Here is a 27,489-nt window from a genome sequence, read left to right as displayed (position 1 = left end):
TGCATCAAAGATTGGTACACCATTGTATTTGGATGGCAATATGTTTAATTGTGGAAGAAGAGAGTTTGCTAGAATTTGTGTTCATATCAATATTGATGAATTGCTTCCTCAGGGCGTATGGGTTGAAGGAAGCTCCAGACGATTTTTCCAAAAAGTTCAATATGAAAAGATTTCTTCATTGTGCTTTCGATGTGGTAAAATTGGACACAATTCACAAGTTTTTGGTGTTGTAGACAATCAAAGGAAGGCCGAGTCATCAGATATTGGGAAATCTACTAAAGTCTCTGAGTTAGCTCATAATAATGCTAATCAGATTAACGGAGGTGGGAGTAACAAAGCTGACTCTGATTCTGCTAAAGATAAGGATGTTGATAAGGAGGGTGATGAATATGGTCCTTGGATTCATGTAAATTATGGTAGGAAAAAATCCTACTATTTTAATAAATCCAAGTCTTATGCTGCACCATCAGGTGTGAAGACTGTTGAGAAGTCAAAAGTTACTGCCAAAGGTTTATATGATGACAAGCCGTTTGCTTCCCTGGAGAAGGTTGCGATAAATGATGAGCCAAATTCTATTATGGATATTAATAGGAAGATGGAAGAAAATGTCCTGAGTGTAGCTGTTGAGAATGATGAGATGTCAGATGATCGTTGTAAGGAGTCAATACAAGTGCTAGTGGGTTTAAGTGGGAAAGATGGACCTGTTGTTGATCCTACTCCTATTGAAGAAGGTGAATATGTTCCCGCTGATGTAGTTGTTGGTGTTGCAGTTGATGGAATTGACGATAATCCTGGTATTTTAGCTGAGGTTATTGACGAGGAGGCTTCTGTTAAAGATCATTCTTCTCTGTTTAAAGATAAGAATGTTGAAGATGTTCCTTACGAAGAGGAGGTATCAAATTCATGTTCTAATGATTTTTCTGTTTTTAATAATTCTGAGGATGATCCGTCTAGGAAGATTGGTGCTTTTAATTCTAAGAATTGCTCCACCTTATATTCTGCCCATTTGAAGAAGGATATTAAGAAATTTGGACCTCTGAAGAGTTCTCTTTGAGGTAGGAGAGGGGTTGGAAAGCTTGAAGGTGCTGGTGGCCAATCCCCATTCATTTCTTAATGTATTATTTGTGTATTTGGAATTGTAGGAGAGCTAAGAAAAGAGAAGTTTCCCATTATTTGAGGAGTGTGATCAATGATAATGGTGTGTTCTTTGTGGTTCTGGTGGAAACTAAATTAGAGTCTATGAATAGAATTGAAGTTAATAGAATTGTTGGAAGTGGTTGGGATTTCTTTCATTTTAATGCAAATGGAACGTCTGGTGGTAGTCTTGCTTCGTGGAAAAGGGATATCTCTTCTTTTACTATTCTTAATTCTTCTACTCAATGTATCATCTGTAACTTAAGAGTTCCGAATGGGATTACTTAGACTATTTCTATAGTCTATGATAATAAGGATGTGCATGAAAGGAGAAAACTGTGGGAGCTGATTGAAGACTACTCTTCTGATGGGAGACCGTGTATTATTGGTGGTGATTTTAATTGTATTCTTTCCTAAAATGAAAAAAAGGCAGTAAAAGATTTAATGCTCTATCGAGGGCCACCAGAGATGAATGATTTTTTAAGTAGAAATGACTATCATGACATTAAGTTTATTGGAGGTGTAATAACAAAGTGGGGCTTGCTCGGATCTGGGAGAGATTAGATAGAATTTGTCTAAATTCTAAAGCTTTATGTCATATTCCTTTTGCAGTTATTAAACGTTTGCCTTGAGTTGCTTCGGACCATTGTCCTATTCTTCTCAATCTCTTCAATAATACTATTTGTTTCCAGAAGTCTATCAAATTTGAAAATGTTTGGTGTTCTTATGAAGCATCTTGGGGTGTGGTTAAAAAAGCATGGGAGAAGAGTGACTACGAGATTGCTGCTGATATCCTTAAAAGAAAAGTATCTAGATCTCTTAAAAGTATTTTTTATTGGAGCAAGAAGAAACTTAAAGATTTAAACAAGTTGAAGGTTGAATTGCAAATTGATATTTTGTCTTTACAAGAGGAGGAGAGTATCCAAGGTCTTAGTCCGGAGAAGTTCATTGTGTTAAGAAAGAAAGTTCAAGAGCTAAACGTTACTCTTGCTAGACTTTCGACTTGGTGGAGGTAGCGGTCTAAAACATAATGGTTGGATGAAGGAGACAATAACTCTCGGTTCTTTCATAACTTTGCTAATGCTAGAAGAAATGAGAACTAGATTCATCAAATAAAAGATTTGAATGGAAATATTGTGTATGACCCCGAAGGTATTCAGGAAGTTTGTGAAGAATTTTTTTAAAAACAAGTGGAAAAGCAGGAGCTGTTCTCTGTCTGGATGGCCGAAGTTTAATGCAGATTGTATACTAAATGAAGATCAAAAGCAGATGTTAGTTGCTTGTTTTCAGAAGCAGGATCTTATCTCCACTGTTATGAAAATGGACAACAATAAATCTCCCGGAAATCATGGTGTGAACTCCTATTTTTTCAAATTGTTTTGGAGCATGTTCATGTCGAGGTATGGAATGTGGTGGACAATTTCTTTAAATTGGGAATTATGTCGGAAAGCTGGAAAGAGACGTTGGTGCTATTGATACCAAAGGTTCAAAATGCTACTGATATTACTAAGTTTAGGCCGATTAGCTTATGTCAAACTATTTACAAAATGGTGGCATGTATGATCTTGAATAGATTGAAGGGATGTCTTCCAAGTATTATCTCTGAAAATTAAGTGGCATTTGTTCTAGGTAGATCTATTTCAGATAATTGTTTTCTACCCATGAGATTGTAAATAAGCTAAGATTTTCAAAAGCTAAACCAGGGTTTATGTTGCTCAAGCTTGATATGGAACAAACCTATGATAGCATGTGTTGGGAGACTTTGCAGTAGGTTCTCCTGATTATGGGCTTTCCGGAAATGTTTATTAAGATATTTATCCAATGTGTTATTCATCCGAAATTTTCCATTATTATAAATGGGAAAAGAAGTAATTGGATTTATGTAGAATGTGGGCTTAGACAAGGATGTCCACTTTCTCCGGGCCTATGCATTCTCTGTTCTGAATTGCTGTCTAAATTTTTTCATTATAGAGGGTGTGAGTGGGGTTCAAGGATTGCACCCAACATCTCTAAGGTTTCTCACCTTTTATTTGCCGATGATGTGATGATAACAGCTGATGCTTCTTTGTTTAATGCAAAAAGCATTAATAGGATTATGATAGATTATTGCAGGTGAACGGGACAAAGGATTAATCAGAACAAATCGGTGGTTATGTTTGGGAATTCTATTTCTCGCAGGAGACAGAGGAAGCTAAAAAGAATTGTGTGCTATCATAAAGTGGACGAATTCTTTTATCTTGGTATTAAATTAGCTACTAGAAGGTTAAAGTTGGCTGATTATCAAATTGTTCTAAATAAAGCTATGAATAAGCTTAATATGTGGGGGTCACGATTGTTGTCTTTGGCTGGAAAAATATTACCGGTTAAAACTGTGTACTCTTCGGTTCCTCTATTCATCATAACTCATTCGTTGGTTTCAAAGAGCATTCTCAAAGACATTGATAAGTGTTGTAGGAACTTTTTATGGCATAAGGAACAAGGCTGGAGAGGAATGCACTATATTTCTTGGGATAATCTGTGTAAATCAGTTAATCAAGGAGGCTTTGGTATTCAAGGAGTTGTTGAAAGACAAGGCTTGCTTAGAGCTTGGATTGCATGGAATTTTATTCAAAACCAGAATTCTTTGCTCAGTAAGCTAATTGTAGCTAAATATGGAAATGATATTTGGAAGGAAGATACCAGGAGATGCTCATCTGCGACGTCACGCATTATCAAAGATGGAGCTTGTTCGCTAAAACATATTGTTGGATGGAGAGTTTCAAATGGGGAATCAATTAGTATTCTTAATGATACTTGGGATATTGGATAGAGGTTTGAATAAATGGCCTACTATGGTCAATACACATAATTTGCATAATAATTCAGTTTCCGTTCTTTTGGATGAAAATGGAGATTGGAATAACCTGGTTTTGAATAATTTGTTTTCTAAAGATCTGGCAAAGTTAATCTTTGGTATTCCTATAGCTAAGGATTTGGATCGAGATTAATTGGAGCTGTTTGCTATTAATTATGGCAAGTCAATTGCTATGATGGCATTCCAGGCTGCTAATAATAATGTTGATGTCTGTTTTAATGTCAAATGGATTAAGAAGTTGAAATTAACTCCTAAAGTAACATTGTTTTGGTGGAGGCTTTTGAATAATGCATTACCTACTTACTACTAGTTGAATTATAGGAATATCCGTGAATCTTGTTTATGTCCGAGAGGTTGTATTGAAGTTGAAGAAATCAGTCATATTGCTATTCATTGTAAGAAATTACGTGATAGTTTTCATTTGTTGGACTGCTGGGGAATTCATTTACTAAGGTTTATTAATTTGTCCCAATGCTGGAGTGAGTTGGAGAAGGCGGCTTCATTTAATCCGAGTTTCGTTAGAATATATCTATCTGTTGTTTATCACAATTGGAAAGCAAGGAACTGCTTCACGCATGGTTTGAAGGTCCATAGTCCTAGTTCATCAACAGCTTCTATTTTATCTTGTTCATTACAACCTCTATTTATTCCTATTTGCAAGAACTGAGATACTAATCAGCACCCTATGCTGTCTAATATTTGGTATCCCCCCACATACAAATTGGATTAAGTTGAATGTGGATGCTTCTTTGTTGCAGTCTAATGTGGCAAGTATAGCAGATGTTTTGCGGGATCATAAAGGCATATTTCTTATGGCTTATGGAAAGAAGTTGCTTCGTTGTGTCATATCGGTATTGGAATTAATTGCTGTTTTCAATCTCAAGGATTTTATTCAAGGGTGGATGAACGATAAGCATGGCATTATTATTGAAGGTAACAATATCAACGTGATGGAACTTTTGCAGAATTCAGTGCTGAGAAATCGGAATAATGTTATGCAAAAATGGAGTTTTCTTTTTTAGATTGTTTTCATAATGTAAATTTTCATTTTGTGTCAAGGGAGGGTAATAGAGTGGCGGATGTTTGTTATAGTCATGCCCTCTTAGGTGATTTTTATTGGGATACTTTTATTTATGGTGAAATTCCTTCAAGTGTTGTTGACTTGATTATGAAGGATTGTGATAGGATTTCTATCACATAGGGTGGTTTGTATCTTTCTTTTCTATTGCTTCAATGCCATTGTATTTCTTCCCAAAAAAAAAAAAACAAAGACTTTTTATTTTTCACAAATGAACTTATGAAGTTACTATTTTTGGTCTGAACTTCAAAATACCTCAGTCTTTCCCAGAATCCGTTGCTAAACTCTTACTAAAACATTCTTCTTTGAGTTTGTATCTTTGAGCTGTTGAGTTAGGGAGGAGGTTTAGGCGATTGTTGCGACTTGTCAAAAGAGAAAGGGCTCCCAACACCCCATCACTTGCAGCTAGACAAACCTAGTTATGTATATGAGAGGATTATTTTATCCCGTTACACTATTGCAAGATTATCTTCAATTGGTGACTAATGCAGTGAGACTTTTATTTTTGCTACCAAATTTATGCAATCAAATGTTTTGTTCTATTTGTTTTTTATGTTCAAAAGTAGAACATGGGAATAGTTTTATATTACTTTTGAATGTCTCAAATGCTTTGGTGGGGATTTATATACCTCATAATTCAGTGCATCTTATAAAAACATATTTCATGCAGGCCTTAATGGTAGTATGCAACTGGGAGCTAGCTGAGGCTAGGAAAAGGGATGCACTGGATCGTGCTAGGGTGCGTGGCGAGGAACCACCTGCTGACATTCTTGCTGAAGAAAGGGGTTTACATTCAAGCATTGAATCAGATGTCAAGGGACTTTTAGAAGGCAAATCATTTGTCGAATTGGAAAAAATGCAAGAAAACATCGAGTTACAGATGCGGTCTGGTACTGCTAAGGTTGTTGAATACTGGGAAGCTGTTATAAAACGTCTTCAAATTTACAAAGCGAAGGTAAAAGTTGCTATCTATGATCTTTATGATAATTTGTGGTTGTGCGCTTTCGTTACCTGTTATCTATTAGTTTTTGTGTATGATGTGTGAGCTTGTCACGTGAATTGATAAAATATTCCATATTTCTTCTGAGCTTGATTCTTTTGGATTTGTTACAGAATCATATGCAAAAGGTGACTGTTAATATATATATATATATATATATATATATATACATATATATATTCAAAAGGTGACTGTTCTTGGTTAGAGTTAGTGTTGTGCTTTACAATTCATTTTGCAGGACATGCGCACTTGCAATTATTTACCCATTGAAATCCTCATGGTTATAACGTACTTGACCTTATGATATTCTGAAAATTTGCATTAAATCTTATTGCTTGATTTTGAATAATTAAAAAATTTTAGATGCTGGATTGTTGATGGGAAGGAAATAGTTTTCCATTATAATAAGCATGCGGTTTTAGCTGCATATTCTTGAAATAAAAAGGACCCATGCAAAAAATTCCCTTGAACCCTTTCGTATATGGCATATTACATAGCATATTTTATTCTTAAATACTTGTACAAGTAGTGGGCCATCTTTGCAGCTCATCTTGCATATTTTGCTTGTATCAAGGTCCATTGCGGTTAATGATAATTCTTTTACAGCCATAAATGAGTAGCCACAGTTATAGAAAAGGATATAATGACTCAGATAAAGTATATTTACTTATTATTGAAGAGTTAATTATATTTATATGTCTATTTTATGATTGAATGCAGGCTTGTTTGAGGGAAATTCATGCCAATCTCTTGAGAAAGCATCTCCTGCATCTAGAGCAACCTGTGAAGGTCGAACGAGGTTTAGAAAACTCTGAAGCTATGAAGCCAATTGAGGTGGATAATGTACAAGTCGTGGAGGGTATGACTTTTTGTTTCCATTTATTACTTTTTTTTTCATTCAGTTTAAGGCGTATGGCTGATAAATGTTTCTTTTATAGATCATCAACAAGCTTTTGTTGAGATTGAAATGGATGAATCAGAGAACGAACCAGAGGGAGAAACTGGCTCATTCTCCCCTGAGCTGCTGCAATGCGATGAGGATGAGGAAGCCATTGATCCTGAAGAAGACCAGGCTGACTTGGTACTGAATCTTAATTTCGTTACATGCATGGAAGAACTACACTTAGTTACTGCAGGCATTAATTATAGTCTCCAACAGAAGCCTTTCATAACCATATTGAACAGTGTCAATCCTTCCCCTCTAAAGGCAATTTAGTTAACTGTGCAATAACTTGGTTCCTTTACCGTCAAGAGTTGAAGACTGAACCAAAGAAAATGTAATCCTGATTTCCCGTCTGTAGTGACCTGTGATAATGATCCAAATGCCAAATGGTTTTTGTTTGGCAATACCAGCCCTTTGTGAATCAATTCTATTAATAACAATATGGGTATTGTTGGTAGTTTGCTATTTCTTTTTCAAATATATTATTCTAGGCAGGTTAACTTTGTTAAATCTAACCATTGTACGTTAACTGTTATTTAATCTTTTCTTTTTGTACTGGTGCGTTTCTGTGCAATTTATTGGGAGTGAGTAGACTATTTCAATCTATTTCTTTTATCTCAAACACATTCACTTCTCTCATGGGATTTGTGCCATTTGAAATCTTTACCATGCAGTCCTATTTAATAATCATAGTGGGTGTTATATTTGGAATTATAAATATTTTCTAGCCATATTAATTTGTACAACTTTGTATTGCTTCTAACTTGTACCCGGTAGATACTCCTCCAATCATTTGCCTACTTAATAGTTCTCATAGCAACAGAGTTAAAACATTTGTCTGTTCTACTAGCTACACATAAGAGTTTAATGTTCGAGCAAGTGCTGGGATGATATCACATGTTTTGATTATGTAAAACTAAGAAATGATGTTAGAAATGCATTGACTTGATAGAGTGAGGAGTATTTTGCTGTTTAACTTTCTTTGTTATTAATTTGTTTGTTCATATTTCAAAATTCTTTTTTTGGCATGCTCATCTCAGCATTCTCTTATCGTGCTTATTTTACTCATTTCCCCCTTCTTTGCTACCTGCCTGATACTCATATCCTTACAGTATGCTTGTTGGCCTGATCTCATTGCTTTTTATGATATATTCTGAGGGCATCAAAATATTCTTCAATCACAAAGCCATGAGAAGCATCCTTACATTCTATTTTCCAATTAAGTATAAAATTATACATCCATATCCATGAACCATCTCAAATTAAGAATGCAGCAGCTTAGAGTTCATGTATTATGCTTCTATTTAAATACTCAACTTCACCTGCATTTCCAGAATCGAAAACGTGAAGCTGTACTAACAGAGCAACAAAGAAGGATTAAGGAAGCAATGCATGCAAAAGCGCTTGTGCCTGATGACTTGGAACTGAAAGCAGTTAAAGCAATGGGAGCAATGGAGGAAGGTGACGCTGTTTTTGGTGCTGGTGCTGAAGTTAATCTGGATTCACAAGTGAGTTATATTTTTTTGACTATTTTTTTTTTCCTAGATTTACTATTTCTCATGCAACTCTGATTCATATAGTGTTTTGAACCTAGCTGATTCTTCTTGCGGCTTAACTGACTTGAATCCTATTGTTTCAATGAATAGTGCTGTAAACAAACTGAGTGGTTGGAGCTCCTGAAGGTTAGAGAAATAGTGCAATAGATGGAATTTCGTGCCACTATTATATAGATAATAGACATCTTTTACTCAAGCAATTTGGTTAATTTTTGTTTAAAAAAAGATTGTCAAAATTCTGGTATGAATAATAATCTTATATCAACAATTTATTTTGCAGATCCCAGTTTTCAAAGATAGCTGAATTCATTCTTAACTTGATTGTTTATTAATCCTATTTTATACGTAGCCACAAATGTATGAGCTGATTAGGAAAGAAAGACTGCATTATGTTTATGGCATTTGAAATAGCGGGGGCTATCCTATGCATTCAACTAGTTGCCCAAGAGTCCATAACTTACACTAGAATAAAAACTGATATTGCAGTATTTAATAAAATGATATCAAATATTTTCTTTTTCTGGGAAATTTATCGACTTCTTATCGACTTCTTACTCATTACCAACAGTTCATTTTCTTTGTACAAATATAATGGATAAGTCTTTGCTAGGAGGAAGCTCTTTCATATATTCATTTGTTGATGTTGTCGCAAGTTCTATTGAAGAAAACAGCTACTGGCGTGGATACTGTTTATGCGATGGATTATCTTTTTAGTAGATATGGTGTTATTGGTTCCCTTGGTCTTTTGATGAAGAACATTTTTTTATGCTCAAGTTTTAGCTTTTCTTTAGTTTTGAATATTCTCAGTTAATGTGCCTTCAAATGTATAATTTGTTTTTTAAATAAAATTTCTTGACTATTTTGTCTTTTATGACTTATAAAAACTTGTGATATATCTGTTACAGGATTGTACATTTAATTGCATGTTATAAAGTGTGTAGTGGAAGCTTGAGTTTTCTAGAGATGCTTCAGTTGATTGCTATGTTGCACCGATACGGATACGGTGACACGAATACGACACAATACGGATACGGGAGACACCAATTTTTAAAAATACAGGATATGAGTACGACGCGGACACGTCATTATAATATATAAATCATACATAAAAATTAAGAAAGCAATCAAAGTATAATATTTGGAATGATAAAGAAAAATGAAAGCAACATCATTTGTAGCCTTGTAGCTTATAATATCAAAATTAATGTAAACATTAAATGTCTAGTACAACAACAACAATAATATCAAGCCTTTATCCCACTACGCGGGGTCGGCTACATGAATCCTTTTTCTCCATTGTGTCCTATTAAAAGTCAAATTCTCGTTTAAATCTAATAAAGAAAGGTCATTCCTAATATTTTCTAACCAAGTCTTTTTAGGTCTACCCCTACCTTTCTTAACATAAGTCAAATTTAATACCTCTACTCTCCTAACCGGGTCATCGGAAGGCCACCGTTTTATGTGAACAAACCATCTAAGGCGACTCTCTCTAATCTTATCTTCTACTGGAGTTACTCCAACCTTTTCACGTATATGCTCATTTCGTATCCTATCTCTAAGGGTAAAGCCACTCATCCACATGAGCATCCTCATCTCTGCCACACTTAACTTAGTATTATGCTTCTCTTTTAATGGCCGACATTCGGCACCATAAAGCATTGTAGGCCTCACTACTATCTTATAGAATTTTCCCTTAAGTTTGAGAGGTACATTTCTATCACATAACAAGCCCGATGCATTCCTCTACTTCAACCATCCAACTTGAATTCTGCTGATAATATCCCCATCTATTTCACCATCACTCTGCACAATAGATTCAAGATATCTAAAACATATACTCTTATTAATGACTTGATCGCCCAAAGTCACAATCCCCTCACTAGGTCTATTACTACTAAAATTACACTCCATATAATCCGTTTTAGATCTACTCAAGCGAAAACCTTTAGACTCTAAAGTTGACCTCCATAATTCAAGTTTACCTTCAACTCCCTCTCTAGTCTTATCAACAAGAAGAATATCATCAGCAAAAAGCATACACCAAGGTACATCCTCTTGCAAATGTCTAGTGAGAACATCCATGACTAAAGCAAAAAGATATGGGCTTAAAGCTGATCCTTGATGTAACCCAACCGAAATAGGGAAATACTTGGTCAATCCACCTTGTGTTTGAACACAAGTAAATGTCTAGTACAAAAACAAAAATATAAATTGTCTAGCACATGAAGTTTCAACTATGCAATAGAAAGAATGATAGTAATAGCTTCTTCAGTGGTTTGTCTTTGAACTTCTATATCATCTTCAATAAATATAATAGCTTCCAATTCAGGCTCATCAAGTGAAAGATTAGCTATTTCTAATATTCTCATATCAAAGATTCAAATCAATCTCTAGCAACATCCCACATTTTATTATCTCCTTAAAGCAAACTTATTTGCACACAAAGCTTAATCTTTCAAACAATTTCCCAAACTCATTTAAACTCATTTGCACCCATTGCAACATTCTCTAAAATATCATTTCTATCTTAAAGTCACCTAATTGAAATCAAGCCAATCAAATTATTTTTCAAACAAACTTCATCAAAACTAAACTTTAATTTGATCAATTCGATTTGACTTTGGATAAATTAAACTATATATAATTTTACCTAGTAATTAAACCAATACTTTAATAAGTAACCAAACAGATCAATTTTATTTATCCAAACAAACCACATCTTTTGTACTACAATTTATATTGCCTCAATTGATAATTATGAAGTCTAATTCTAATCAAGAAAACTGTCAACATAGAAAACATAATAGAAAAATGAAAACTGTCAGTGAAATATAAATACACTTTAAATTATTTTATTTGTCAATGAAAAATGTAAATAGAGATGTGGACAATGAAAAAATAATGCAGAATTTATTAAAAAAAAAGATTGCAATACACTCAACTTGTTTCATTTTCAACATAGAAAACTTAATAGAAAAATGATGAGAAGCTGATGGAAAAAATAAAAAAATTTAAATTTTCAGCAACATGCCTGTAGAGTTGTTGTACGCCTTATGCTCATGTATCTACACTCTGCTCGTGAAGATGAAGAACGGTAACCCTAAATCAAAGAAAATAAACCCTCAAGATGGGCCTTCATAGGCAACGAGCGGGACGGGCGTGAAGACTACGACGAAGAAAAGGAACCTTAGACAAAGACGAAGAAATGAAGGACGTTTGGTGGTCTCGTTGCTCACGAGCCCATTTCTTCCTGTCACCTTCTTGCTCGCCTAACACGCACGTCTCCTACTCAATAGCCCGTTGATTCCTGCTCAATAGCCTGTCACCTTCCCTCTGACGAGAATGTCGCTTTCTCTCGCTAATGCGCCCCTCGCCTTTTGCTCGCGTAAACCGAAAATAAAATGCCCTAACTCACTCGCGGTAATGATATACGGCTTCAACGGTTCACACGTTAGGTAATTGCGGTTTTTTTTATTAGGGCACATGTATCCGATACGTGCGTCCTAATTTTTTTTTTTGATCGGATACTTCATTGTCGTATCCGACACGTGTCCTAGCCGTATCGGGCGCTTATTCAATGCTGCATGCCTCTATAAATAGGTGTATCGGTGCAACATAAGTTGACTACTTCTGGCAATTTCACATTTTGTTTGATGGTTATTTAAAGTCCTTTGATCCCATGTGACATGTATGTTCTATTTAATTAAATGGCCATGGCAGAGCTTTTTACCTCAATCTCTCTCTCCCTCTCTCTCTCTCTTTCTCTCTCTCTCTCTCACTCTCACACTCATCAGCTAATTTTCAATAGTAAGGCCATCGGGTTGTGTGAATGATATGAAATACTTGGGTTCACAAGTAATCCTATCGGAAATACTTGAGTTCGCAAGCAACCCTAACAATGAATTGGTAAAACAGCGATAAAGAACAAAATAATACTAATGAAATCAACTCAAAACAATAGATTTGATTATATAAGATAAAGCAAAACAAACATAAAACAAGATACAATTGATCCTCTATTCGAGAGGAGGATCGTTCTCTCCCAATCTCTAGACACCAAGTCTAGAGCCCAAGACATCCAAGAGACTCCAAGAGAATAATAATCAAGCATACCTACCTTAGTCCCTTCATCCCCTTCAAATAGCCCTCTCCACCTCCTTAAAAACTTCATAATATAAGATATTATTTAATTAATACAAAAGATATCAAATCTTTTAATTAATTAAATCCACTTCCCTAATATAAATTAATTTCAAAATTCCTTCTCCTCTCTCCTATTGCCGCCTCAAGGGGGGCCCACAAGTTGGGCGGAAATACATCAAGGAGGCGGCTTAGCCCGCCTCTTATAGAACTGGACCGGCCCCTCCTTGGCCGGTTTGGTTGGTTCCGTAACATTACCCTGCTCCCAAAGAACCACCTTGTTCTCAAGGTGGAAGCTGGGAAACTGATGTTTCATCCTCTCGTATGGTTCCCACGTGGCCTCGTAGTCAGGAAGGTTCTTCCACTGGATCAACACTTAGTTCCATCTTCTTTCTGTCGAACGCCCATCAGTTCTAAGGGTTCCAATACCACCTCGAAATCCTCAGTAAGTGTCACCGGTAGCTCGGAATTGGCAGTATAGTCACCAATGACTTTTCTCAACTGCGATACATGAAAGACCGGATGTATAGTCACCGTTGATGGTAGCTTTAGTCGATATGCCACTGCTCCGATCTTTTCCAACACTTCATAAGGCCCAAAATACCTTGGAGCAAGCTTCTCATTCCTCCTATTGGCGACTATCTTCTGTCTATACGGTCGGAGCTTCAAGAACACCCTCTCCCCCACTTTAAACTAGATGTCCTTTCTATGCCCGTCAGCCTGTTTCTTCATAATCTGTTGAGCCCTCAATAGATGTCTCTTCAAGGCTCTGAATCTTGATCTTCTCCTTCTTGAGGAGCTCAACAAGACAACAACCTTGCTCCTAAAACCAAACTTAGGCTCTTTAGGTTTTCCTTTCATGAACAATACAACAAGACTTGAATCTATGAGAGTTCCCAATTGAGAAGCTAAAGCATTACTAAGAGTTGTGGAGCTAGCTGATCCATCGTTTCCAAATCCCTGAGCTCCAAAATATGGTAGGTTCTCCTTTGACATAAGAAGGATTCCATGATCTCGAAACACATCCTTCAATTCTCCACTTTCATGCACGGCAATTTTAATATCACAGCCACCAAAAATGTTCACCCTTGCAGTAGAGTTGAGGAAAAGTTGGCTAGTTGGATAACTTCTTCATGCCCTTATGGACATCGTCATCTGACAAAACTTCCAAATTCAACCCCTTCATTCTTCAAAATTTCAACCACCTTTGGGCTAAACTTGCACTTGGGTTGATCAGGATTTCCTTTCATAAACAATAACTCAGGATTTCCTTTCATAAGCAATAAAACAGGATGAGAATTTACTAGCTGCCATAATCGTCTGGTCAAAATTTTTAGTTGGCATATAATTTTTTGTCTTAGTTTTTGAAGAGCTATTTTGCTTTGCCAAATCATTAATCGTTTCAAGAATTGTTGGACCTGTAGCATCCCAAGGCTTGCAGGTGTAGCTGATTCAACATTATTAGTAGTTTAAGCAATTTTCGCAACATTATTAGCCAAAGCTGTTGGATTTGCACCCTCCAGTGTATTATAAGTTTTTCCATCATTGCAGAAGATAAAGTATGGAACTGCTGAAACTTTGTGAGCATATGAAATTTCTAGACGTTCATATGCCTTAACCTTATCCTCAATCATTCACACTTTCAACTTCCTCACCTTGGGATCACCATTGCCGCAATAGCTTCTTCGATTTCCAGTGTAGCGATTGTCGTTCTCCCACCATGTTTTCCCCATATATCGAGGGTGGGAATCCCACATTTCTTACCTCCTCACATAACTTGATCCCTATGGTTCGGCCCACCCCTTGCTCTGATCGTCCACTCCCCTTGCCCAAAAAAATCTCCCATAGTAGTGTTCACCCCACCACCATAATGACAAAATTCCCTTATTGCTGTCCCCCCATTTGAAAAATATATTTTGCCCTTTATCGGAGTCCTAGGAGGTGGCTCTTGATCCATTCCTTCTCCGATGGTCCACTCGCTTTGCCTGTAATGCCTCCCATAATATTCAGCCACCATACCCCCTCCACAAAAAAAAAAAAAAAAAAAAAATCCTCCTTGTTGCCCCCATCCAGAAACCCTGATTTGCACCATATTAGAGCCTTAATAGATGGCTTTTGATGAAAGGAACTCTCGTCGAACTTGTCCCATTCGATCTCATTTCCCTTAGATTTGGCCAAGGGTATCTCGATCAAATCTTGATTAGGGTTAGTAATCAGAACCGTCATTTGAGTTTTGGATTGCATCTCAATTAGCTTCCTTATCTTTTCCCCCAGCCCTCCTAAACGACTCTCCATGGTTGTAAACCTTCCTTCCATAATTGAAAACCTTCCTTCGATGGTTGAGAACTTTTCCTCCATCCGGGATTTGATTTGCTCCACTTTGCCTTTTAATTCACCCACCTTTTTTGCTATCATATCTCCAAAGCCTTGCTTTGATACCAATTTGATATGATTGAGAAGTAAAAACAACAAACCAATCAATAGAAAATAGCAGGAATGCCCAAAAAAGTGGCTGATTTTATATTATTTTTGCAATATGAAAGCATGATATAGGTGATCTACTATTAGAGAGATAGACCGTCTCTCTTACAAGACCTAGATGCCGCTATATACTTACAACAAACACTAAGAACATAAAACTCAGCAATAACATATCCTAAAGCCTAGACAACCCCCTTCTTAAGTAGCCCTAAAACACAATCATAAATTGAACATTCATAAATAATTAAACAAAATTTAGGAAACATTCCTAAATAATTAAACCTTATTTAGGTAACCTTTCTAAACACAAAATTAGGAATTTGGCCAAGGGTATCTCGATCAAATCTTGATTAGGGTTAGTAATCAGAACTGTCATTTGAGTTTTGAATTGCATCTCAATGAGCTTCCTTATCTTTTCCCCCATCCCTCCTAAATGACTCTCCATGGTTGTAAACCTTCCTTCCATAGTTGAAAACCTTCCTTCGATGGTTGAGAATTTTTCCTCCATCCGGGATTTGATTTGCTCCACTTTGCCTTTTAATTCATCCACCTTTTTTGCTATCATATCTCCAAAGCCTTGCTTTGATACCAATTTGATACGATTGAGAAGTAAAAACAACAAACCAATCAATAGAAAATAGCATGAATGCCCAAAAAAGTGGCTGATTTTATATTATTTCTACAATATGAAAGCATGATACAGGTGATCTACTATTGAAGAGATAGACCGTCTCTCTTACAAGACCTAGACGCCGCTAGATACTTACAACAAACACTAAGAACATAAAACTCAGCAATAACATATCATAAAGCCTAGACAATCCCCTTCTTAAGTAGCACTAAAACACAATCATAAATTGAACATTCATAAATAATTAAACATAATTTAGGAAACATTCCTAAACAATTAAACCTTATTTACGTAACCTTTCTAAACAATTAAACATGCTTTAGGAAATCTTCCTAAACAATTAAATATAATTTAAGAAACATTCTTAAATAATTAAATATAATTTAAGAAAATTTTCTAAATAATTAAACATATTTTAGGAAACATCCCTAAATAATATTTCCTCTCTTATTTAAATTCAAATTGAAAATCTTTTCCTAAATAATTCACTTATTATTCCTCTTAACATAATGAATCAAAGCTTTGCTAGACCCCTCAAGAGGGGCCGAATTTTCCTTGTTTTTTGCTCCAGGTTCTGCACAACCAGATGACTGTTTAGGTCCATTAGATCGGACGGCTGGGCTTGCTGGCCCCTCCAATTGTATCAGGCTCTATCCTCTCTTTGCTTAACATTAAAACTAAGGAAATATGTTAACTCGCCCATCATACTCATTTCGAATTCACTACTCATTGTGGTAGAAATTATTTTCATAAATCATTGTTGGTGGATCCAAAAGTACATCACATATTTGAACAATGAATATGTATCTCCAATTTTCTTGATAATTAGGATAATATATATAGTCCTCTTAACAAAGGATTTTTATAATAAAAAATTGTTAAGTTTATCATATCATGCCCTAGGTGATTGCTTAAGCTCATTCAATATTTTTTTAAATTTATAGATATGATTTGAAAATGCCGAGTTTTCAAAACTTGGGGATTGTTATGTGTAGACACCTTCTTTAATCACACCATTCAAAAAGACACTTAAAGCATGGAAATGTTAATAATCCCTAATGGCTTCTAATCTAGCTATTTGGGCAAAGATCTCCTTAAAATCTATTTCTTCTATTTATATGTACCCATTAGCTATCAATCTAGCCTTATTTCTAACAACTGATCTAGAGTCATTTAATTTCTTTTTGAAAACATATTTAGTTAAAACAACGCTCTGATCAGTGGGTTTACTCACTAACTCTCGCACATCATTTTTAACAAATTGATTAACTCTTCATGCATCGCAATAGTCCAAAATTTATCTTCCTATCAATATAGATGAAAGCTATGTGGATAACTTCCTTCCTAGGATCATACCTAGTCCTAACTCCTATGGATGGATCTCTTAAGATAAGTTCTCTAGGGTAATTAGATGCATATCTCCATTCTCTAGATAATGGATCATGAACTTCTTCTTTATTCCTCTAATTTGGCATTTTCAACTTTATGGGCTATATCTTCTTACCTTCATCATCAATTTTTCTAGCTTCAGAATTCCTATCTGATTCATTAAATATAACATGGGTGGATTTCTCAAACATTAAAATATTTTTCTTAAATATTTTATAGACCTTGCATACTAAAGGAATAACCTAAAAAGACTCCATTTCATCTGCCTTTGCATCAAATTTCTCTAAATAAGATTTTTCATTATTTAAAACAAAACACTTAAATCCAAACAGATGCAGATGAGACAAATTAGGCATTTTACCCTTAAGCAACTTATAAGGTGTCTTATTCAATTTGGATATAATATTTATCCTATAAAGAACATAGCAAACATTATTCTTTGTCTCTGCCCATAAGTATTTGGGTAGACTATACTCACTCAAAATTGTCCTAGTAGCTTCTAGTAATGTTCTATTTTTTTCTTTCTTCTATACCGTTATGTTGTGATGTTCTAGGGGCTGAGAAATTATATTCTATTCTAGAATCTTGACAAAATATTTTAAATTTTTTATTTTCAAACTCTCCGTGATTATTATAAATTGTAGAAATTAAACTTCATATTTTTCTTTGAATCTAAATTCCTCAAATTAATCGCACTTATGTACAATGAATTTAACCAAGTTTATAGTAATCATCAACAATTACAAATCCAAATGGCTTCCCTTGTAGACTCACATTACTAATAGGTCTAAATAAATTCATGTGAAGTACTTCTAAATGTCTAGTGGTTATTACATCCTTAATGGAATGGAACGAGAATTTGGTTTAGCTCCTTAATTGACGTGCATCACAAAGATATTCTTTAAAAAATTCTAGCATAGGAATTCCGTTAACCAATTCTAACTGAGTGATTTTCTTAAGAGTTTTCATACTTGCACTGACATAGTCTATTATGCCATAATCATGATTCATCTATAATTGACTTGAAGCAATAATCATCACTTGACTTATCAATGTAGTTTAAATCAATCATATAAATATTGTTTACTTTTAATCCTTCTAAAATAGTTCTGTCATTTAGTATTAGCAAGCATTTTGTCGGAAGAAATTTTATATTGAATCATTTATCACAGATGATTGATACTGTGTTTTAAACTTTTTGCTAGCAAAATATTTTCAATAGAGAATTTGTCAGTTTTGTTTATAGTACATGCATCCACTACCTTTCTGATAGTATTATCTCCAAGTGTTATCTTTCCTCCACACTCTTGGCTTCCAGCGTGATGAATTGTTTCATATCTCTAGTCATGTGTCGTGAACATCCGTTGTTTAGATACCACATGCTTTCATTGGATCTCTTGTGAGAGCACACGTGATCGCTGTTGGAGTCGCCAGAATTTTTTTTAATGAGATATAAATTGGTTCACTCCTCTTCAGCTTCTGTCTCTAATGAGTATTAGTCAAAATTTGTTTGCTCTTTTTGTGTCGCTTTTTTTTCTCACCCTTTTTCTTCACCGGGTGGTTCTTTAAGCTTGGGCATTTTGATCGGATATGACTTGAATTTTTGCATTCATAACAAATAACATCAGTGGTAAACTTATTTAACTTTGAGTTTTTATCTCGTTGTTTGTCATTAGCCTTGGCGAGCTCATCTTCCAAGGTGCTCACCTTGTTTGGGTAGTCGAGCTTCTCTGCTCACTCCTCTTCTAGGTAGCGATGGATCTCCTTGTAAATTCTGTCCAGGGATTAGCTAACTCCGCATGATGGATTTGCCAGCGAGCAAGGAAGAAATTGGTTTGTCATGTGTGCCATAGCGCATTAACAACAGAGAAATTGATCTCCTCCGGGGTGAGCTTTGTCAAGTGCGAGTCCAAGCTATCATAAAAAAAATAAACTTTATTTGGTTATTACACCACCATCACACCCGCTCCTCATCCTTCTCGACAGGCGAGTTTGACCCATTCTCTTGCAATGAGTCACTAGTCGACTCCTCGGAGGATTTAGATGGCCCAGCAAGCCTCCTACTCTTATCGGCCACGGTGGTGAGATCTGTCCTGAAGGACACCACCATCACCGATTCCGAAGCACTTGCCTTGTGATGACTCCATAATAGTTTGTACTTCTCCCAACTCAATACATATTGGGAACTTAGATGTAGCTCGATGTGGTCAGTAGAGACGACCACCTCATCATTAAAGAAAATGTTGATACACTCGCTATTAGTTACCATCTTACCGTAAAATTAGTATGTGAGTAGCATTAAGCCTTGAACAACAACTCTGCATACTTGTCTATTAACCTTGAACTCAACAAGTATTTCTTTCTAGTAAATTTGCTCACGCACTTCCTTAGAGTAGCAATGGCAAGAGCTCGAGTTGTAAGCAAGTTGAAGCGAGCGTGAGTGTAAACCTCAAGAAAAGATCTTACCCATGGGGCCCTACCACTCCTATTTATAAGAAATGTATGGCGTGCGGTAATCAAGGTAGCCCTCAAATGAGCATTAAATGCGAAGATTTTTTTTTAGACTCCATCATTATGAAAGAACTCGAGTCACTATCGTATTTTCTTGAACTATCATTTTTTTCCTCTCTCTAAAATCGCTGCCATTTATCTACCTCGAGTTGCCATCCTTAGGCGAGCCGCCATCACTAAGAGAGTCCTCACATTGTTCATGGGAACTCACCTCACAATTGCCAAATATTTATTGTTAAAAATTCTCTACCCATCTGACAATTGGTACTTAGGCTTATCCTTCTTTTTTGTCACAGAAAATCTCCACTCCTATTCATGCCTAATCGTTAATCCACCATAATATTTAATATTAATGTCCACATTAAGCATTCAAAGTCTTTGCAAATTAATTTCATCATAAAGATAAAAACTATCAATTCCAGCATTCACTTAATAATCAATTGATGAACCTGGTCATTTCTTAGTTGGCCTATAGAGTAGACAAGGTTTAAACAATCAAATATGAATTATTTAAATCCATGATTAGACTATGTTGAAAGTTAATCTCAACGGGATGAGAACCCATCTTTTGAAGAGCTCTAAATATTGATAAAATACAGACATTTCAAATGGCTTTAACATCACCATGATGATGATTGTGTCGAAAGTTAATTTCAATCAGAGGAGATCTTATGTTTTAAATGTGTCTAAACTCCTATAAAATAGGAACATTTTGAAAGAGACTTTATTGTCATCTTTTGATGATGGTATATTGAAAGTGAATGTCAATTGGAGCGAGCTATTATTAAATGTTGTAACGCTCAAAATGACTTTGACCCTCAATTGGTGGGAAAACATAGTTGACAAAATTCATATGATAAATATATATTATTTAAATCCCCAATGATGGACGTGTTGAAAACTAATTTTAACTAGAGTGGACGCTACCTTAAAAAATGTTATATGAACTTTAGATTGAACCCAATCCTTTGTCACTAAATGGGCAAAGTTGACAAAATTCAGATAATAAAAAAATTGATTATTTAAAACCTTGATGATGGTCATGTTGAAAATAAATTTCAAAATCATCTAATTCTAAATATCTATCAAATTCTAAATACTTAATGGAAATTAATCATCTAATTTAAATAAAAACCAATCCACCCTCCACAAAGGTTTGGTGAGGGCACATTCAAAATAACTTCAACCCACATAAAGCGACTGTTCGATTGAGAGTATTACTAACATTCATTGTCAGATAATTTCTAAAGATGTAATATATATCCTCTAATCGACAGCTTATAGCCCAATAGCTCCACATAACTCATAGTTTGACCCAACAACTCTACGTGGTAAACGATTATGATTGGTCCTTTAATCAGTGGTTTGGCCTAACGGCTCCATAAAGGAACTGTGGGGCTCCACGTGGTAAAGATTTTGACCGAGGCCCACCAACTTAGTGGCTTTGCCCAACGACTCCACTATATTGTTGTCACGACTAAAGCTTGCATATTCTCTAATGGTTTATGTCCTTAAGTAATGAATCATAGGGCATAATCGATAAGGCACACAACCTTTTGTTCGCTCAGATTGATTTGAATTCATCCCTTAGACAAATATTCAATCTAGGTCTACAAGTTGCCGTCGTACGAAGCAGGTTATATTTGCCAACGAGTATCCTTTTGTCAGGTTTGGTCGACTATCTCATCTAACTATGTAGACTAGGGACTATGATGACCCAGGACGACGAAATAGTAGGATTTTGATCAGATTCATTATTCTCCCACCATCCACTTTTAAGTGAAAGGGCACTAAATTTATATTTTTTTATTTTAATTATTTAAATGTATTGCTATTATATGCTAGGCACTTAGTGCCTATCGACCCATCTCATCGAACTATGTAAACTAGAGACTATGATGACCCAGGACGATGGAATAATAGGATTTTGGTCGGGTTCATTATTCTCCCACCATCCACTTTTAAGTGAAAGGACAATAAATTTATATTTTTTAGTTTTAATTATTTAAATGTATTGCTATTATATGCTAGGTACTTAGTGCCTATCTAATGACTAGTCGTAATTGAAATTGCTTTTTTTGTTATCGGGAGGAATAATTAAATATAAGGGTATATGCCTATAGGAAATTAGAACTTAGATTATAAAGTGGGTGAAATATCTGGGTAGTGTCTTATCTTTATCTAATCAGTTTTCCAAAAATTTTTATCAAAACTTAATCCGTTAAAACTATCCTCGAATATACACGAAGAGGTTGGGGCCGTAAAAACTCAAATTTTTGGAGCCCACACTTGACACCTGCCTAGAAGTTCTCCAGCTTAATTTGCTGACAATTGCAATGCCTTCGGCCCTCATCGAGCCCACGAGGTTCTTTGTGGCTATCATTTGGGCCCCCATTTAAGGCAATTGCATCCCGCAACTTCTTCATCTCGGCGACATCCCTACGAGTCGCCTCTCCTTTTCGAGCATTGGGCTCGCCAACACCCTGGAAATTCATCATTTTCTTCAGAGTCGCAAGCCTTCCAATGATCTCCAGTGAGACCGACCCTGGGGGAGGAAAGAAGTTAGAATACTAGCCAAAGGAGAATAAGGTTGCGGGCATCTCTTGGATCCCCATGAACTTGCCCTCCACCTACTCTACAGTCGGCGCCTCAACTCAAACCCCCATCATTGTCGCCGTTGCTTCGCTGGCAGCACCCTGTCTTTTGACGAACTCTTCTTCCTTGCCAACCAAGACATGTTTAGCTAGAGGCACCACTTCTTGGGACCCCCTTGCAATCGGCACCCCTTCAACAACACAAGTAGTTCATTTGAATTCAAGTTTAGGAGTCGTAGTAGAACATATAAGAGTTGATCTCACAGTGCATTTCCCTTGAGATACTTGAAGGTTGCCCACTACTCTAGAGCCCTCATCTCTTGTTCACTTGGTAGACTTGCAAAAGAACATATAAGAGTTAATCTCCCAACACCATTCGCCAACCTAATTAGACAACTGGTAGCAATGGGTTCATCTCCTCTTGAGCTCACCCACAGACTCAACCCATGTCACTCGCTTCTCTCAAACTCACCTGAAGACAAGCAACTGGCCCAGTTGTCAACTTCACCCTTTTACAACCAATCAGGTGATGACATGTGTCCTAGATTAGCATGCAGCGTTGTACGGGTATTCCATATAGCTTGTATTTTTATTTTTCTGTGTATATCGTTTTTGTAGTTCTTAAATCCTATAAAAAAGTGGTGATGAGGAATAATATGTGATCATTAAACCCTTAGACCTTTAGATCTTTTTCTAGATCTCTTGTGCTCTATTTGTTTTATTTTCTAATTGAGATATTGGAGATTTTGCTAGTCTACTCTTTTTCTCTCTATTCTCTCTATTCTCCATTGTTACGAATAGTTTCTCTGCTCATCAAGCATATTTGTTAGTAAAGTAGGGCTTTTTCCACTGAAGAAATTTGGATTCAAAACTCGTTGCATATTTTTTATTGAAATCTTTTGTATTTGATTAGATCATAACAACTTCTAAAAGGTTAATGCATTTTGAATCTATTTTTTTTGTTTATAAATAAGATTTTATATTCATTCTCCGATGCGGGAAATAAAAAGTTTGACTTTTGCTTCCAAAAAAATTGAGGTCAGCTCAGGAAAGGCCACTTTGCGTTGGATGCTTTTGAACTAGAAACTACATTGAATATTAAGGATCTAAAACTCAAAAAAGTCTCTCGACTATTAATGAATGTCCAATATAGTCCCAAAGTTTTTCATTGCCCTATTTTAGTCTCTTGACTATTATAAATTGAGCTAACTTAGCCCAAGAGCCTAAAATAAAAGTTAAAGTTAACTCTAAAGTTAAATATGAAAGATAATTTAGGCATTACAAGTGAATATGATATTACATTGCTCTATTTTATCATTTATTAAATTATAGTATATAGTTAATCTATTACATAATAAGAGTGAAAAGAAATGAAAAAAATTTAGTTTTTTTAAAGCAAAATTTAACATTGCTCTTCTTTATCATATTTTAATATAAAATTAAATTTATTTTTAATAATTTTTAATCTACTACATAATCTATAAAATTATTAAAATATGGTAAAAAGAGCAATGCATGATTATTCTTTAAAAAAATAATTTTTTCACTATTTATTCATCCTTATTATATACTAGATTAATTATAAAGTATAATTTATTAAATGATAAAGTAGAGCAACGTATTCACTTGCATTACCTAAAATACTTTTCATATTTAACTTGGAGTTAACTCTTATTTTAGGTTCTGAGACTAAATTGACTCAATTTCTAATAGTCAAGAAACTAAAATGGGGCAATTAGAAGCTCTGAGACTAAATTAGATATTTATCAATAGTCGGGGGACTATTTTGAGCTTTTATTGGAATATTAAGTAATGAAATAAAATTTCAGTTTTCATCAACTCATCTGTGTGATATTGTATGTGAAATATTTGACTGCTTTGCAAATCTTGATGATAATTAATTATGGGGGCAAGTCTCCTTGTACTGACGTGACACCTAAATCTTCCATTGAGTGATTTCTGTTCTGATTCCTGTTATTAATTTGTTTTAGTTTGGCATGCGTATGTGGTTGAAGTTTTGCCAAGTGTGATACATACCATATTCTTTTTTTTATTGTGAATTGGTTATTATTATTGAAAATTTAAAATTATATAGTTTTTCTTGTGAGATTTCAGAATTTGGTGACTATGGAAATGAAAGAAGCTTGTTTAATATTTTTGCATTAAATGTAACTAACCTTTGCTAGAATTGAGAATATGTAACCTCCGAATTATGACTTTTGTGTGTTTTCATTATGCATCTCATCCTAATTTGTATTAGTAAATTTTAGACCCATAAGATCTGACTCCACCACCCTCGCTTATTTTTATTACAACTGGCTTTAATATGACATAACCTAACATCTACTCTTAATCATCTCATCTGGGCCTGGAATCACCAACAAGTAATAAAAAAATAAGATGCCATAAAAATTTTTTAAAAAATTGAAAATAAGAAATTAATAGAAAATATCTGAAGGAATTGCAACAAAAATGTTTTGTCACACCCATCAATCAATAGAAGTCTCAAGCAACTCAAGTGCTTAAGTTGGCTTTGATTTCCTTCCAACTCTAATTTTTTTGGGTGACCTTTAAACAGTAAGTTAAAATAGAAAAAGAATATGATCCCCACTTTTGAAACTGCCTCGCTTTGTATGGGATCATGCTTAGCTTTGTCCTTCCACCATTTATTGTAGTTTATGCCCTTTAAATACAAACAAGTTGATTTGCAGGGAAGAAACATGTATCTTTGGCAAAGTAAAATGAGCTGGATTTTGATTTAAGGAGTTAACATAATGCTGTATATGTCAACAGACTATCCACAATCACTAAGAAAAATGTATAATAAAAAATAATCATTTTGCTAGTAATTAGCTTCGTACTAGTTATAAAACTCATCTTCCTTTGAAATGAAGCATGGTTGTTGGATGCCCTCTATTAAAAGAAAATGATAATCTGGTACACATCATGAAATGGTAGAAATTACATGGCAATTAATTTTGTGAGGAATATGTTCTTCTATCTGCACAGAAACTCGTCACAACTGGTGGTATATATCAGCATCTCGTTACAAAATATGTTAAAAAGAATATTTTCATCTGAAATATGTTAACAGTTGTTTCTATGAGTGTTTACATACTTTTTTGGTTTAATAGTTATGTACATTTTTTCAATATGCTGTTTTGATGTCTTGTTTGATGTGTTGAGTTCTGTTTCTTACCTTGAAGGTGTTTTTTTGAAGTTAAATACTGTGCTAACCTGCTAAGGTGCGCATACAGGTGTATTGGTGGCATGACAAATATAGGCCAAGGAAGCCAAAATACTTCAATCGGGTTCACACAGGATACGAATGGAACAAATATAATCAAACACATTACGATCATGACAACCCTCCCCCAAAAATAGTGCAGGGTTATAAGTTTAATATATTTTATCCTGATCTTGTTGACAAATCAAAAGCTCCTATCTATACGATAGAGAAGGATGGCATCAGTAATGAAACATGCATCATAAGATTTCATGCAGGACCACCTTATGAAGACATTGTAAGTATTTCTTTGATTTTTTTTTTGTCGTATTTTAGATGAATGCATTTTGCTCATAGTTTGATTATGAATATTCTTATAAGCAGGCCTTCCGAATAGTTAACAAGGAATGGGAGTATTCTCATAAGAAGGGCTTTAAGTGCACATTCGAGCGAGGAATTCTGCACGTTTACTTCAATTTCAAACGATACCGTTATCGTAGGTAGCAATTCCACGTTTGCAGTCAATCAATATTTCAGAGAGAGCAATTCCTGTGATCGATCAGCAGTTAAAGACCAGCGCTCCGCTATTTTTTTAAGCCGAATTTTGTTCATATTTAGAATGACATCTGTACATATGAAGCCTATGCGAGTTGTTACTAATTAGTGAATTTTAGTCAGAATTACTCGAGCCATTGAAACTGTACTATAATGTACCGTGTTATGGTCGCCATCATGTGGTTTGAAGGGAAATTGTAATTTATCATGTTTGTAAATCAGATTTCATGATTGGATGAGTGGCGTTTGTTACGTTTAGCCTACTTAATTGTTTGATTGGGATGTAGCAATGTTCGAACAATTGTAATTTCTGATTTTCTTTATAGATGTAACTCTTGCATTTATGCATTCTTTGATTAACTGATGCATCATATAGAGATGTCTATAGAGATGTGTTTATCAATGCGTAAGTACTAATAAAAGAAGTCTTTTTCTTCAAATTTTGGTTGTTTATGAAACTGGGGGAATAAATCAGCATAGTTTTAAAAGCATGTGTGAATATATTTATCTCCCTAAAAAAAGAAAAGAATCGATTAATGAGCAGCATGTGTAGAAAAGCCTATATTGAATTTTTGTTAGTAACATCAAAAGTTTTTTGTTTTATATTAATCAATTAATTGGATCCTCAAGTTATGTTTAGCCTATGTAATATGTATGTAATTTTCTCGCTTTCTTGGATTTCATATCCATTTAAATAATATTATATTGCTTATAAAATTTGTTGACATGTTTCTTTAAAAAATAATCATGAGTTATACTGCACTTTTTATTTTAATCTTACATTCTCTCTCTCTCTCTCTTCACTTTATTGATTGATATTATCTCATCTCGCTCCTTGCTTTCTCACACCTGTATATCCATTAACCTCATTGCTTCATATGCTCTTCAGGTGTGTGCTCTGAAAATTCACATCCTGGCCTCGCCTGCTTTTGGCGCACATATATAAATACACACACACACATAATCTTTCTCATTTCTATTGCTTTGTGAAAGCCCCAAAAGTGTAGAGTGCTCGGTCTTTTGAAGGTGCAAAGCGAAGCTGTTGACTTCTCTTAATTTATAGATTTAGGAGACAAATTTTAGTCCTCTACGAAGGAAATTACACTTCTACTCTCTTTTTTTTGTTAGCTGATGTATGCTTGTAAAAGGATGAAAATTGCAAACTTGTATATAGATCTTGAATTAATAAAATAAGATAATTTTGTAAATTCAATTGTTGATGAGCTCTCCTTTTCTTTCTATTCTTCTAAATTCTGTAGTTGTTGTGCTCATGGTATTAGACCCTTGTTAAATTTTGTAGTTGTACTCTTTCCATAGTTTTTGTTTGAGCTTTGAGGATTTGGTTTCCTTTACCTTATGCTTTGGGTAAGGGACATTGGTGTAGAATTACTTGATTT

At 34.9% G+C, this 27,489-nt stretch overlaps 1 protein-coding gene across 1 annotated transcript in view; it reads left to right on the top strand.

The window, feature by feature from the left end:
* The window catches only part of LOC110104171 (cactin), a 41,934-nt gene extending 15,498 nt beyond the window's left edge, over window positions 1-26,436 (top strand). Inside the window, exons 8-13 of the mRNA XM_020833159.2 lie at window positions 5,737-6,021; window positions 6,787-6,925; window positions 7,005-7,147; window positions 8,344-8,517; window positions 25,569-25,835; window positions 25,922-26,436. Coding sequence (XP_020688818.1) covers window positions 5,737-6,021; window positions 6,787-6,925; window positions 7,005-7,147; window positions 8,344-8,517; window positions 25,569-25,835; window positions 25,922-26,041 — 1,128 coding nt within the window. The 3' untranslated portion in view covers window positions 26,042-26,436. The remainder of the gene's footprint in view (window positions 1-5,736; window positions 6,022-6,786; window positions 6,926-7,004; window positions 7,148-8,343; window positions 8,518-25,568; window positions 25,836-25,921) is intronic.
* The last annotated feature ends 1,053 nt before the right edge of the window (window positions 26,437-27,489 follow it).

Source organism: Dendrobium catenatum, unplaced genomic scaffold, assembly GCF_001605985.2.
Source record: "Dendrobium catenatum unplaced genomic scaffold, ASM160598v2 original_scaffold_86101, whole genome shotgun sequence".
Taxonomy (NCBI): Eukaryota; Viridiplantae; Streptophyta; class Magnoliopsida; order Asparagales; family Orchidaceae; genus Dendrobium; species Dendrobium catenatum.
The sequence above is the reverse complement of the archived record's forward strand: the minus strand, read 5'-3'. Positions and strand labels throughout refer to the sequence as shown.